General features: G+C 41.3%; 1 protein-coding gene across 1 annotated transcript in view; it reads left to right on the top strand.

Annotated features, from left to right (window-relative positions):
• VEPH1 (ventricular zone expressed PH domain containing 1) overlaps positions 1-1,379 on the top strand; it is a 186,772-nt gene extending 185,393 nt beyond the window's left edge. The window contains exon 14 of the mRNA XM_004598571.4: positions 1,050-1,379. Within this exon, the coding sequence (XP_004598628.2) occupies positions 1,050-1,286 (237 nt within the window). The 3' untranslated portion in view covers positions 1,287-1,379. The remainder of the gene's footprint in view (positions 1-1,049) is intronic.
• Positions 1,380-12,127: the final 10,748 nt, after the last annotated feature.

Here is a 12,127-nt window from a genome sequence, read left to right as displayed (position 1 = left end):
GATAACATCTCCCACAGCATTTTTATTCTGATCACCCTGTAATAAAACCATCTCTACAGATGGACATGTTATTGTTCTGATTTCTTGTGGTCCTCAGTCTCTGAGTGGTAAGATTTTTCTGATTGGCTTATCTTTCTAAAAATTTATATCATTTATGAAAGTCCATATTACAATGCCAAATTTAGTAAACAATTTTTAGCATTAAAATTTGAAATGTTATTGACCATGCTTCTCTTCACGGAGTAGCTGGGGAATGACTCGGTTGCCCTGGTTGACAGACACTTCCTTGACATTAATATTTTGAGGTGCTTTCTTGTTTGATTCTCCTGAGACTTTTCTAAGTTGGGCAATAAATCATAGACATTTAAGTTGGGCTAAGAAAGGGACCTTTCACTGCCATATCGAGGAAGGGTGATTGTAATAAGAGAGGTGGAAACAAGGATTGACAGGGTTCTCAATCACAAGTTCATTTTCCAGTAGATAGTATGTATTGAGAAAGTGCATAATCCCTCAAAACCATCCATAATCACCTACAGCAGTGACTTCTCTTCTTGTAGAGGTACTTCAACCACTGCTCTGATAAAAGACAAATATAACACCATTGCGAATTCCCTCATGTGGCATTCTAAACCAAAGCATGCTTCCAAAGCTGCAAGGAGTTTTGAAACAGTTTGATCTACTCTAACATTGGAACCCTATTTATTAAATTAAAGGCTTGGCAAACATTTTTTCAGTATTAGCACAAGCTATCTGAAATTCTGAGTCAATAGCGCTCCAACTAGAAAACAGCAGAAAATCAAAGAACCACTACTCTATAATAATTTTCTCTAGCCTGGATATCTTATGCCAATTCGTGGTACTGCAACAATGATTCAGTTATTCACCCCTTAAGTTGTTTTAGTGACTCATTGAGGCCTTAACATTAGTGTCAAAGGTCTTGAGCTACGAAAGTAAAAGGTTACTGGCCCTCTTGGAAAATGTTTCACTAGCTAGTGATCTTTGACTCTAGTAGGCACCAGCTCACATTCGGTTCTTCCCATGTATTTCAGAAAGATGATCCTGATGATTCTCCAATAGAGCTCAGCAAAGTACAGAGTGTAAAAGCTGTGGCCAAGAAACGCAGGGACCGCTCTCTGCCCCGGGCTTTTGAAATCTTCACAGACAACAAAACCTATGTGTTCAAGGCCAAGGATGAGAAGAATGCAGAAGAGTGGTTGCAGTGCATCAATGTGGCAGTCGCCCAAGCAAAGGAGAGGCAAAATAGAGAAGTAACGACTTATCTATAGGACCTTTCGCACAGTCCTCATGCAGCCATTATAGCAGGCAGTGCAGTATCACTGCCAGTGTCAAGAAAAAGAAATTTACCAAGCCATGTTGTTGTTTTTACTAGTAACTGCAGAATAGCTATCTCAAGGCTGAAAATCGCAAGATTCTTAGTAAATTTAATATCCTAACAGCGGTTGAATTAACTTCAGAATATCTTTTTGAAGCACACAGGAAAATAAGCTACAGAGTGTATTCTTAGCAGGGCCAGTAAAGGAAAAGTCATGGCCAAAGGGACTTCAGCAGCTCTATCATCTAAAACAAAGACAACAGAAGAGGGTATTTAGTTTTGAGTTAGAACATCTGTATCCCACATTGAAGTGTCTTAACTCAATTCTTAATGCTGGTTTCTGACTCCAATTTCCTACTAATGCAGACCCGGGGGGGTCTTGGGTTTGTCTCAAGCAATGAGATTTCTGTCACCCACACAGAAAGACCAGAACCAAGTTCTTGGCTCCTGGCTTTGACCTGGCCCGTCCTGGGCCACTGTGAGCACTGGAGGATTGAACCAAAAGTTGAATCAATACGCAGAGAAAAATCATAAAACCTACCTATAGATGTATAATTGCAATTATCCTTTCTTAATATAAATGAAACTAACACATGAAAAATAGTTCAAACTGATTATGTGATTAAATTTTTGTCTTCTAGAATTACTTTTCTTATTATTCCTTTCAGATTCATAAAATAAAATCTAAAGTTTATCAGCTTGTATATACCCTCTACTCAAGGCAGTGTCACTAGCATAAGCATAGAAAACCATTTTCTCTATCTACAGAATATGCGCCAACCACTTTCATTAAACTTAAATATTTTAAATTAAAGTTCTGTCCTTTTTGAAACCTTTTAATACCTCCAAGTTGCAAATATTCACTCTTTTTTTTTCTTTTTGCCATACACACACGCACTTTTTTTTTCTTAGCTACAGTGTGAAGCAAAACTGTGGGATAATTTCCAATGCTGCATTTACTGGTATAATCCTCTCTGTCTTGGATATGTGTGGGACAGGAACTCCTGCACCTTTTTGCTGTTAGAATAAGACCGACATGACAGGATTACCTCTCCATGACTATAGTATATTATACAACAAAAACAGATTTTGGCAACGTGATTAAGGTCCTTATTCAGTTAACCTCATATGAACCAAATGGGCATCATCCTCATTGGGCCTCATAGAGTCATCATCATAGAGTCCTTCAAAAGAATATGAATAACTCAGAGGGAGATGTTCCCATTAGACTTAAAAAAGCATGCCACCCTGGGGCTTCTAAATGCAAAGAAATGAACTTGGCCAACAATCAAGTGATCTTGGAAGAAGATTCTGAGCCTCAGATTAGAGCACTGGCCCACACAAAACCCTGATTGCACCGCTGTGAAACTATGAGTAGAAGACCCTACTAAACCATGCTGGACTCCTGACCCTTGAAAACTGTGAGATAATAAAGGTATGCTGTTTTGAACTGATAAATTTGTGGTGACCTGCTTTGTAGTGATCAGTAACACAAAAGACAACTTGGAATACATATAGAGGATAACATTTCTCTTGAAATTTGTCTAATATGTAGGTCAACACAGAAACCTGAAGAAAGATTATTGGTGGTCAACATCCCAACTCTACTGCTAATGTTATAGGACAGTAAACGTAAGAGGGATCATGTTTTGAAAAAAATATATAATTCAATTTTACTATGTAAAGTTGGAGGAATAAATTTTAGAGGTAAAAATTGGGGATCATTGTATACACATTTATAGGAAATCACTGAAGGCACAGAATTATTTGAAATTGCTCATACAGAATAAGAAAACAAAGGAATTAAATGAGGGTACTTTGGGAGTTTGGAAGTAAGCAAAGTGCCAAGTTCTTCCCCAGGTTGCAGGACAAGGGATCTATAGGGAATGGTGCTAAAGTGATGCTGGGGGAAAAAAACCTATAGGATCATAGTATGAAGGCTTGATTTCGTGCAAAGGGCCAAATGCCACTGAAAGATTTTATTTTGGCAAATTTACATTTAGAGGGCCCGGCGGCGTGGCCTAGCGGCTAAAGTCCTCGCCTTGAAAGCCTCGGGATCCCATATGGGCGCCGGTTCTAATCCCAGCAGCTCCACTTCCCATCCAGCTCCCTGCTTGTGGCCTGGGAAAGCAGTTGAGGACGGCCCAATGCATTGGGACACTGCACCCGCGTGGGAAACCCGGAAGAGGTTCCTGGTTCCTGGCTTCGGATCGGTGCGCATCGGCCCGTTGCAGCTCACTTGGGGAGTGAATCATCGGACGGAAGATCTTCCTCTCTGTCTCTCCTCCTCTGTGTATATCTGGCTGTAATAAAATGAATAAATCTTTTAAAAAAAAATTTACATTTAGAAATCTAGCCTTGACGATGGCATAGAGAATGAATTGTAAGGACAGCAAAAAATAGGCAGCAAGGGCGTTTTGAAGGTTCTGAGGATCTTGACAGATATGGTAGCCAAACCGACAAAGGAAGTAGGCAGGCAAAGTAAATACTGAATTCACGAAACAAAGCAGATCCCATGGATCTCATGTGACAGTACAAGGGTTGGGCTCAGCATGATGGCTCAATGGCTAAACCCTGCAAGCACTAGGGTCCCCTACGGGTGCTGTTTCATGTTTCGCATGCTCCATTTCCCATCTAGTTTTCTGCTTGTAGCCTGGGAAAGCAATCGAGGATGGCCCAAAGCCTTGGGACCCTGAACCTGTATGGGACACTCAGAAGAAGCTCCTGGTTCCTGGTTTCAAATCAGCCCACCTCTGGCCATTATGGCCATTTGTGGAGTAAACCAGCGGATGGAAGATCTTTCTTTCTGTCTCTCCTCTCTCTGTAATTATTACCTGCCTTTCCAATAAAAATAAATAAATCTTTTTTAAAAGAGAGAGAGAAACAATAGAAAAAGAAAACAAAAGGACAGTGCTCTGGCATAATAGGTGAAGACAGACTTTGCATGCAATATAAACATCCCATCTGGGTGCTGGTTCATGTTCCAGCTGCTCCACTTCCTGTCCAGATCCCTGCTTGGGAAAACAGGAAAAGACAGTTCAAGTCCTTGCCCCCTGCAACCATATGGGAGACCCAGAAGAAGCGCCTAGGTACTGGCTTCAGATAAACTCGTTTCCAGTCACTATGGCTGCTTTGAGGAGGAACCAGCAGATGGAAGATATCTTGCTAGTGCTGTCTCTCTTTCTCTCTCTTGCTCTCTCGCTCCCTCATTCTCCTTCTCTCTGTAACACTGTTTTCAAGTAAAAAATAAAAATCTTTTCTAAAAAAATAGGAGGAAAGGTTTTCTGCTGACTTCTAGGTGTTGACTTGCAAAGTTGGCAGAGGTTGCCAACATCTACAGAGATACAAAACTCAGAAGCAACAGTTTGAGAAGGAAGCCGATTCATTTAATTTTCATATATGCATTCAGAGTACGATGGGAGACTCACCCTGGACTACAGACACATCTTATGAAATTGAACAGGAGACTGAGAACAATGACTGTAAATGATTCACTAAATATTATTTTTAAGACATACTAGCACATTGTTAAAAGTCAGTGAATGACCTCAACTGCTTTAATCAATTAGAGAAAGCTAGAACAGTCTCAAAATATTAGGTGAATGGCATGTTATTAACAATTGGAATGCCAGCAATGTGCTCAAAGCTTGCATAGCCAAGAGACCACAGGAAAGCAACAGTTCTATACTGATGTTGTCCTCATTGAACGTTTGGTCTACCAACTCCATTTGGGGGGAAAAAAAAGTGTATTTCTTGTTACAAAGTCCTTATGATTGAGTTAACTGGATAACTCTCTTTGAGCGCCTTTTAACCAATTTTGAAAAGAAGTAAATGTATGAATTATGAATAATGATCTTTCCAGCTTCATTGTAGGGTCAATAATTCCAAATGCAAATAAATTCTACTGAATTCACAATCACTCTAGGAATTTGAGAGTCACAGGCTGCCCACAGATATTTCTGGCACTTCCTCCCATGTTGGCACAGGCTCACCACAAACTGGCCTTGTTCAAGGGGACTGTCATTCCTGAGCCTGATCTAAGAAACCACTTTTCTAAACACATTTAAACCTTGAAAATGGTGGTTTGAATAAAATGCTAGTCATGGACAGAAAATCACATAAAGGTTTATTGTGAGATTCTCCCTTAGTTATTTCTTGAGAATCTGGAGTTTGGTAATGATACACATGCAATACTTCTGTATCGCTACATTTCCTAGAAAATCTGTGGCAAGTAATACAATGGGACATTTTCTATATCTGTTTTTCGCAGGCATCAGCAGGCCTCTTCATGGTTCTGTCTTACTTGCAAATGTAAATAAAGAGTTCAGATTTCAGGAAGCACTATTCACTGTAGGACATAATAGTGAGAAGGGGTATCTATCTCTCCCTCCCCTTTTGAGCGGCACCCCACCTCCTGGCTTTCCCCTTTCCTCTCCCTTCCCTGCTCACTTGGTTCCTTCACAAGTAAACTTTTCTGTGTGCAACAGAAAACAAATAGTGAGATGAAGTAAAAGACATCTGAGTTAATTCAAGGTGTACTGAAGTGAAATAAAGAACATGGCTTAAGTCCCCTAGAAAGAATTTTTCCAGTTACCACTGGGAACTAAATTTTTAAGTGAAACCTAATAAAAATTCAAGAACCCATCTTTTTCCGAACATTATTTGCTTATGGACCCATTGGGACTATTGCTCCCCCAAGATGTTCCTGAAAGACAGAGGGGCTTGGAAGTCATGGAGATGACTACTGAGGCAGCAGTCTTGAGAATATGGCACAGAACTTAGGTGTGAAAACTTAAGGTTCCAAGTCCTCCTCTACCTAAACTCGATCATCTGGGCAAGGTACTCATCTCTCACCTCCAAATGGGAAGTAACAACTTCTAGCACGAAAGACTAAGCAGATCCATGCTCACTCCTCCCATGATGGTTCTTTGGTTCACTAATTGCTCATTTCACTCCATTCATTGGCTTCTGCAATTTTTTTCTGTTCTAACCTGTGTTACACATATTAAACAGCAAATAACACATGTAGCATCAAGCACCCACATAGCTCCCATCCAGATAGTTCGATTGAAGTGACAAAGAACTGGTACCAAGTTTAGAAATCAACAGACAACTTCAGACAGTTGCAGCCATTTGTGGTGGACAAATTTAGGGATATTAAAGTACAGAGAAACAAAATTTAAATCAGTGAATGAAAGTGTTCCACACAGGGGCCAGCATTGGAGCACAGCAAATTAAGCCACCACCTGCGATGCTGGCATGCCGTACGAGTACCAGTTCAAGTCTCAGCTGCTCCATCTTTTTTTTTTTTTAAGATTTGTTTACTTCTTTGAAATTCAGAGCTACATGAATAGAAGAAAGGACAGGAGAGAGAGAGAGAGAGAGAGAGAGATCCTTCATCTGCTGATTCACTTCTCAGATGACCCCAACAGGTATAGTTAGGCCAGACCAAAGCCAGAAGCCAGGAATTTCATCTGCTCTCCTTGTGACTGACAGAGGCACTAGGACTTGGTCCATCTTCTGTTGCTTTCCCAGGTCATCAGTAGGGAGTTAGATCAGAAGCAGAGCAGCAGCCAGGACTCAGATCAGCACCTCTACGGGATGCCAGCACTACCCATGAGGGTAGTGACTTTCTCTGCTGTACCACAATGGCAGCCCTGCCAGCTGCTCCATTTCTGATCCAGAGTACAAAGGCAAAGCTAGGAAGCCAGGAAGAAGTCAGGGAACCACAGAGGAGCAGAAGGAAGCAAAGAGCAGAGAGGATGGAATGAGGCTTTATGAACTTCAGCAGAAAATGGCAAGTCCTGTGACTGGGTTCTCGCACTCAGCTGAGTGCGAAGGAGCCTGCTGAAGATGCTGTGCTGAGAAGGAGTTCCACCATCTCCTGTATGTCCTCACATAAACCAGCTAAGAGCCCCACAGCCACACGTCTTGCACAAGAGGCACAGAGCTCTGCTGGCAGATCCTGGGTCCAACCACAGGAACCCCAGCCTCAGCAGAACACACCTGCAAACATGCCTCTTCTCTCTGAACACCAGTCCTAGCAGCTACTGAATTTGACTACTTCAAAGACAGATACTTTTGAGGGCAAAAGAGTGGGGGGAAGCTGTAAATTCTATAAGTTTTCTGTGCATTTTAAACAAAAAGTGAGAATCAGGCACACCATGTTTACACAGATTCTCTATGTCCTTATGGACAAACTTCTTCAAGTTTACATCAGAGAAGTAATGAACTTCCCTTATTTTGCAGAGAAATTAGAATTCATTTTGGTTCAGAGAACACTGAAGACTTATAAAGTACCCCAATAATTTAAAAGTGCAAAGGATTCAAATTGCAGACTTGGAGACTTATACGAATAAAAGTTCTGGGTCCACGGTAGCTAAATCCTTGCCTTATATGTGCCATGATCCCATATGGGCACCAGTTCATGACACAGTTGCTCAACTTTCCTGGGAAAGCAGTAGAAGATGGCCCAAAGCCTTGGGACCCTGTACCCACATAGGAGGCCTGGAAGAAGCTCCTAGCTCCTAGCTTTAGATTGGCTCAGCTTTGGGCCATTTGCAGCCCCATAGAGAGTGAACTAGCAGTTGGAAGATCTTTCTCTCTGTCTCTCCTCCTTTCTGTATAGGTGACTTTCCAATAATAATAAATAGTATTTAAAATACAAAAAATTAATGGGCTCAGTGCGATGGCTCGATTGGCTAATCATCTAGATATCGGCTATATATTGGCTGAGCTCTGGGCTGTTGTGGCCATTTGGAGAGTGAACCAGTAGACGGAAGCTCTCTCTCTCTCTCTCTCTCCCTCTCTCTCTCTCTCTCTTTCTCCTCTCTCTGCCTTTCTTTCTCTTTGTAAATCTTCCTTTCCAATAAAAATAAATAAATCTTTCTTTAAAAAGAAATAAAAGTATTATGTGAGACATCACTGGAGGAAAAAATTATATGTGGTATTTGTTTACAATTTCCTTGCCTTATTTATTTATTTATTTAAAGAGAGAAACAAGAGACAACAGAGAGTCTACTTGCTAGTCTACTCCCCAGATGTGGATTACCACGCAGGTGGATTTGAGCCACACCAAAGTCAAGATGCAGAAACTTCATCCAGGTTTCCCATCTGAGTGCCAAGAATCCAGTTACCTGGTGCATCAGGTGCTGCTTTCCAGTTACAATACCAGGGAGCTGGAATGAAGCCAAGGCAGGACTTGATTCCAGGCACCCTGATACAGAACAAGACATCCTTGACGGATGGCTTAACTTGCTGTGCCACATCACCGGCTCCATATTGTCTGATTTTTTAACCACCAGTCCATTCGTGTTAGTATTAATAACCAAGCATGCATACATATACATATTCTTTTATATAGGTGTTAAAACAGCAAAGCAATTGTTTTTGCAGATCTTTGTAGAAATGTATTTTATGTTTACTACTCCAGTCTCTCCCTGCACCCTCTCCTGCTTGCCTGGGACTTCGTGTAATCAGAAGAAACTTTGTGTATGCTCCATTGTTCTTCAGAGAGCTTGACTTCCACACACCAGATTTCCTTTAGGAATATTCTGTTCCCTCTTAAACCAGAGCTATTGTAATACAAGAAAAATGCTCAAATGTTGTTCCAGAGTGGAAAACAAGATTCTGTTTGCCCAAGTAGCTCATAAACACAAAAGTCAGAATGAAGCTCATCTTTTCAATTTAGCCAAAACTATAATTTAGAAAAGTCCATCTTAGGAAATTAGCCAAAATGCTGATACGCGTATCTTACACACTTATTTGAAAACATTTTAATCAGAAAGCTAAAGGGTTGTCTCATGATTTTCCACACTAACACCACACACCTACATGTAAGGATAGTTCAACACATTTCTAGAAACTCAGATGCACTAAAATATTCTGAACTCCATGCATAATCTTCTCATAACACACACTTCTCCTGAACATTTTGAAGTCTCTTTGTGTGCATGTTTTTAGCATCATTATAATACTGTCTTCTGCAGAAATGCTGCAGCTGTATCAGCCTCAAATTCCACTGCAGTCAGTATTGTCACGATGTGGATCCAGGGAAGCCACTGGCAGACTGAGAGGCAGCCAAGTGAACTAGGCCAAGTTCTTCTAAAAAGGGGGCTTCAATATTTATCATGCAATTAACAATATCGGAAGAATCCAAGAGTTTGCCAAATCCAACGTCCCCACTGCACAAAGAAGTAAATCCCTTACTAGGCATCTTTGGCTCCTCTCATTCCCAGCAGCTTTGGCACTTTGGGGATGGACAGCCCAGTACTTAACTGTTAGCCTACATCTAATTCAAATAAAAATGCTTTGATTATGAAAATAACTTTTATAGAAAAGTTTTGAAAAGCAAAATGTTCTTATTATTAAAAATAATAAGCATAAAAATTACGTCGAATTATTCAGTCACTCAGAATTCAGAAACAGTCCACAGAAGTGCTCAAATATGGTTCCTATTAAATTATCGCTTAGAGCTGTTTGTGGGATCTGCCATTTCATAATTTCCAACATTCATTCCTGTGTCCCTCCCTTGAACACTCACATGTTATCTGCTCCATCTTTCCCTTAAAATACCTTTCAAGTAGTCAGATTCAGGTGCATTAAACAAAGACTTATATTTTAAAGCTTTGCTTATTTGAAATATAGAATTACAAAGAAAGAGAGCAATCTTCCATCCACTGATTTACATCCAAATGGCTCCAATGGCCAAAACTAAAGCCTGGAACCAAGAACTTCATCTGTGTCTCCCTTGTTGGTGACAGCTGCTTTCCCAGACACATAATCAGATCAGAGTCCTTTGTTCTGATGTAGAGTAGCCCAAACTCAAATTGGTATCCTAGCATTTGGATGCTGTGTTGCAAACAGCAACTTAACCTGCTATGCAACAATGCTAGGTGCCTAACAAAGACATGAGAATTCAGAAATAACTTAGTCACCCATGCCTTAAGAAGCTCAGTAAGTAAATGCAGTGGAGTGCGTGTTTGTGCTATCCCCACTAATACTTTAAAACCCAGCCCAATCTGATGTCAAGCGATGGCCTCTGGAAGGCGGTTAGGTCATGAAAGCTTCACCCTCTGCAATGGAATTAACGTCCTTAAAGCAGTAGCAAGGGAGCTTGCTTCTCCTCACAATGCACAAGATGTCATCTCCAATGAAAGAGTCCTTGAACAGAGTCTGAATCTGCCAGCACATCCATCTTGAACTTCCCAGTCTCCAAAACCTGTGGGAAAAAAAATCTGCTGTGTGTAAGTAATCCAGTTCAGGGCACTTTCTACAGCAACTCCAACAGACTAAGACAATAAACCCATCGGATGAAGTAAATGAAACGGAGTGCAAAGCACCTCTGAGCCAGGATTGGGAATGCTGAGGTGTCAAGATGTCTCAACCTCTGTGGAATGGATATTCCAGCAGGACAGAGATGAAGCCAAATTTTTCCTTGATCAGTCAGGATGTTCCCATGTGAGATTATGAAATGAGAGGTCTGACCTGACTAGGAAGTAAGAGGCAGCTCCCAGAAGAAAGAGACTTCTGGCTGAGATTTAAGACGAACAGGAGCTGCTAGTCTAAAGGAGAGGTTTGAAAAGGCAGACCAGGAAGGGAACAGAATGTGAGCAGACCAAGGGAAAAGGTGCACATTCATTGAAGGAGCAAAATTAAGTCAGAGAAACCAATGAGGGTGGTAGGCAGGGAAGTGGCCAAGTCAACAAGCTCTGAGGTAGAGCAGGTTTGAAACACAGACATGGTGGCTCTGCGTTATGATTGCTCTAGGTGCTGTGAAGAGAACGGATTTGTGGGGAAAGCTAGAAGGCTGCGACAACAGCACAGGCACGAGACAAACTGAGACCTTGAAAGAATCAAGCAACAGGGGAAACGAGGAGAAAAGAGGGCTGGAGATACTTTGGAAATAGATAGTACAGCCCTGAGCAGAATGTCTGCAGAACACTCGGAATAAATCTTTAGAGACTTTTTTGAGGAATATCCAAGACAGGGTGATGAGTTTTTGTCTACCAGGTCAATTTGATTTGGTGACATGCACAAAAGGGAGGTTTCATCACAGCAATCTGCAGCAACCTTGAGCAATCTTTTGTTCTTTACCTATACATTCCTTATTTATTCCCAGAAGTGTTCGTAATATTCATCAGTAGCTTTCTTTTCTACAGCCTTTTTTCAGAGATAATACTCTCCCTGTTTCTCACCATGCTCCTTGTAACCAACCATATTCTTTACAAAGAGAGAAAGAAATACTCTTAACTTGTAAGAACTGAACCCCTTTCTCAGTGCTGTCCTTTTGGGGCTAAGCCAGGGTATGCACACTGTGTAGATCTGGACTTGAATTAGACCACTTTGGAACAGTTCTGAACACTCCCTGGAAGTTAACAGACATGGGTCTCCCAGATCTGGGTCCCTCATATTTTGCCTTCATCAAACTGTACATTGGTTTTTCTGGTGGAACTCTTTCTCCAGAATTCCAGGCCCAGTAGATGCTGGCAGCAGCAACATCGTAATAAATAGAACATTCCAAGGAGGCTGAGGAAGTTTGTCTGGGATGTATAACGAGATCATCACGCTGTGATGTGGGGGCACTGCAGAGACAAGGGAGGGGCAGCTGATGGCCTGAGAGTCAGCACACCTCACTGAAGGTGGAATGATGCTCTGCGTTCTGAAGAAGAAGGTCAATTTTCTTGTGTTTTAAGCCTCTCATTTCACAACCTCACAGTCCAGGCAGAGAAATGACATATACGAAGATCAAAAGCGAGACAACATACATGCACAGTAGCAGCCCTTTGTAACCAT

The sequence above is a fragment of the Ochotona princeps genome, chromosome 3, assembly GCF_030435755.1.
Source record: "Ochotona princeps isolate mOchPri1 chromosome 3, mOchPri1.hap1, whole genome shotgun sequence".
In the NCBI taxonomy this organism is placed as follows: Eukaryota; Metazoa; Chordata; class Mammalia; order Lagomorpha; family Ochotonidae; genus Ochotona; species Ochotona princeps.
Note: the sequence above shows the minus strand (reverse complement) of the source record. Positions and strands in the feature narration are given on the sequence as shown.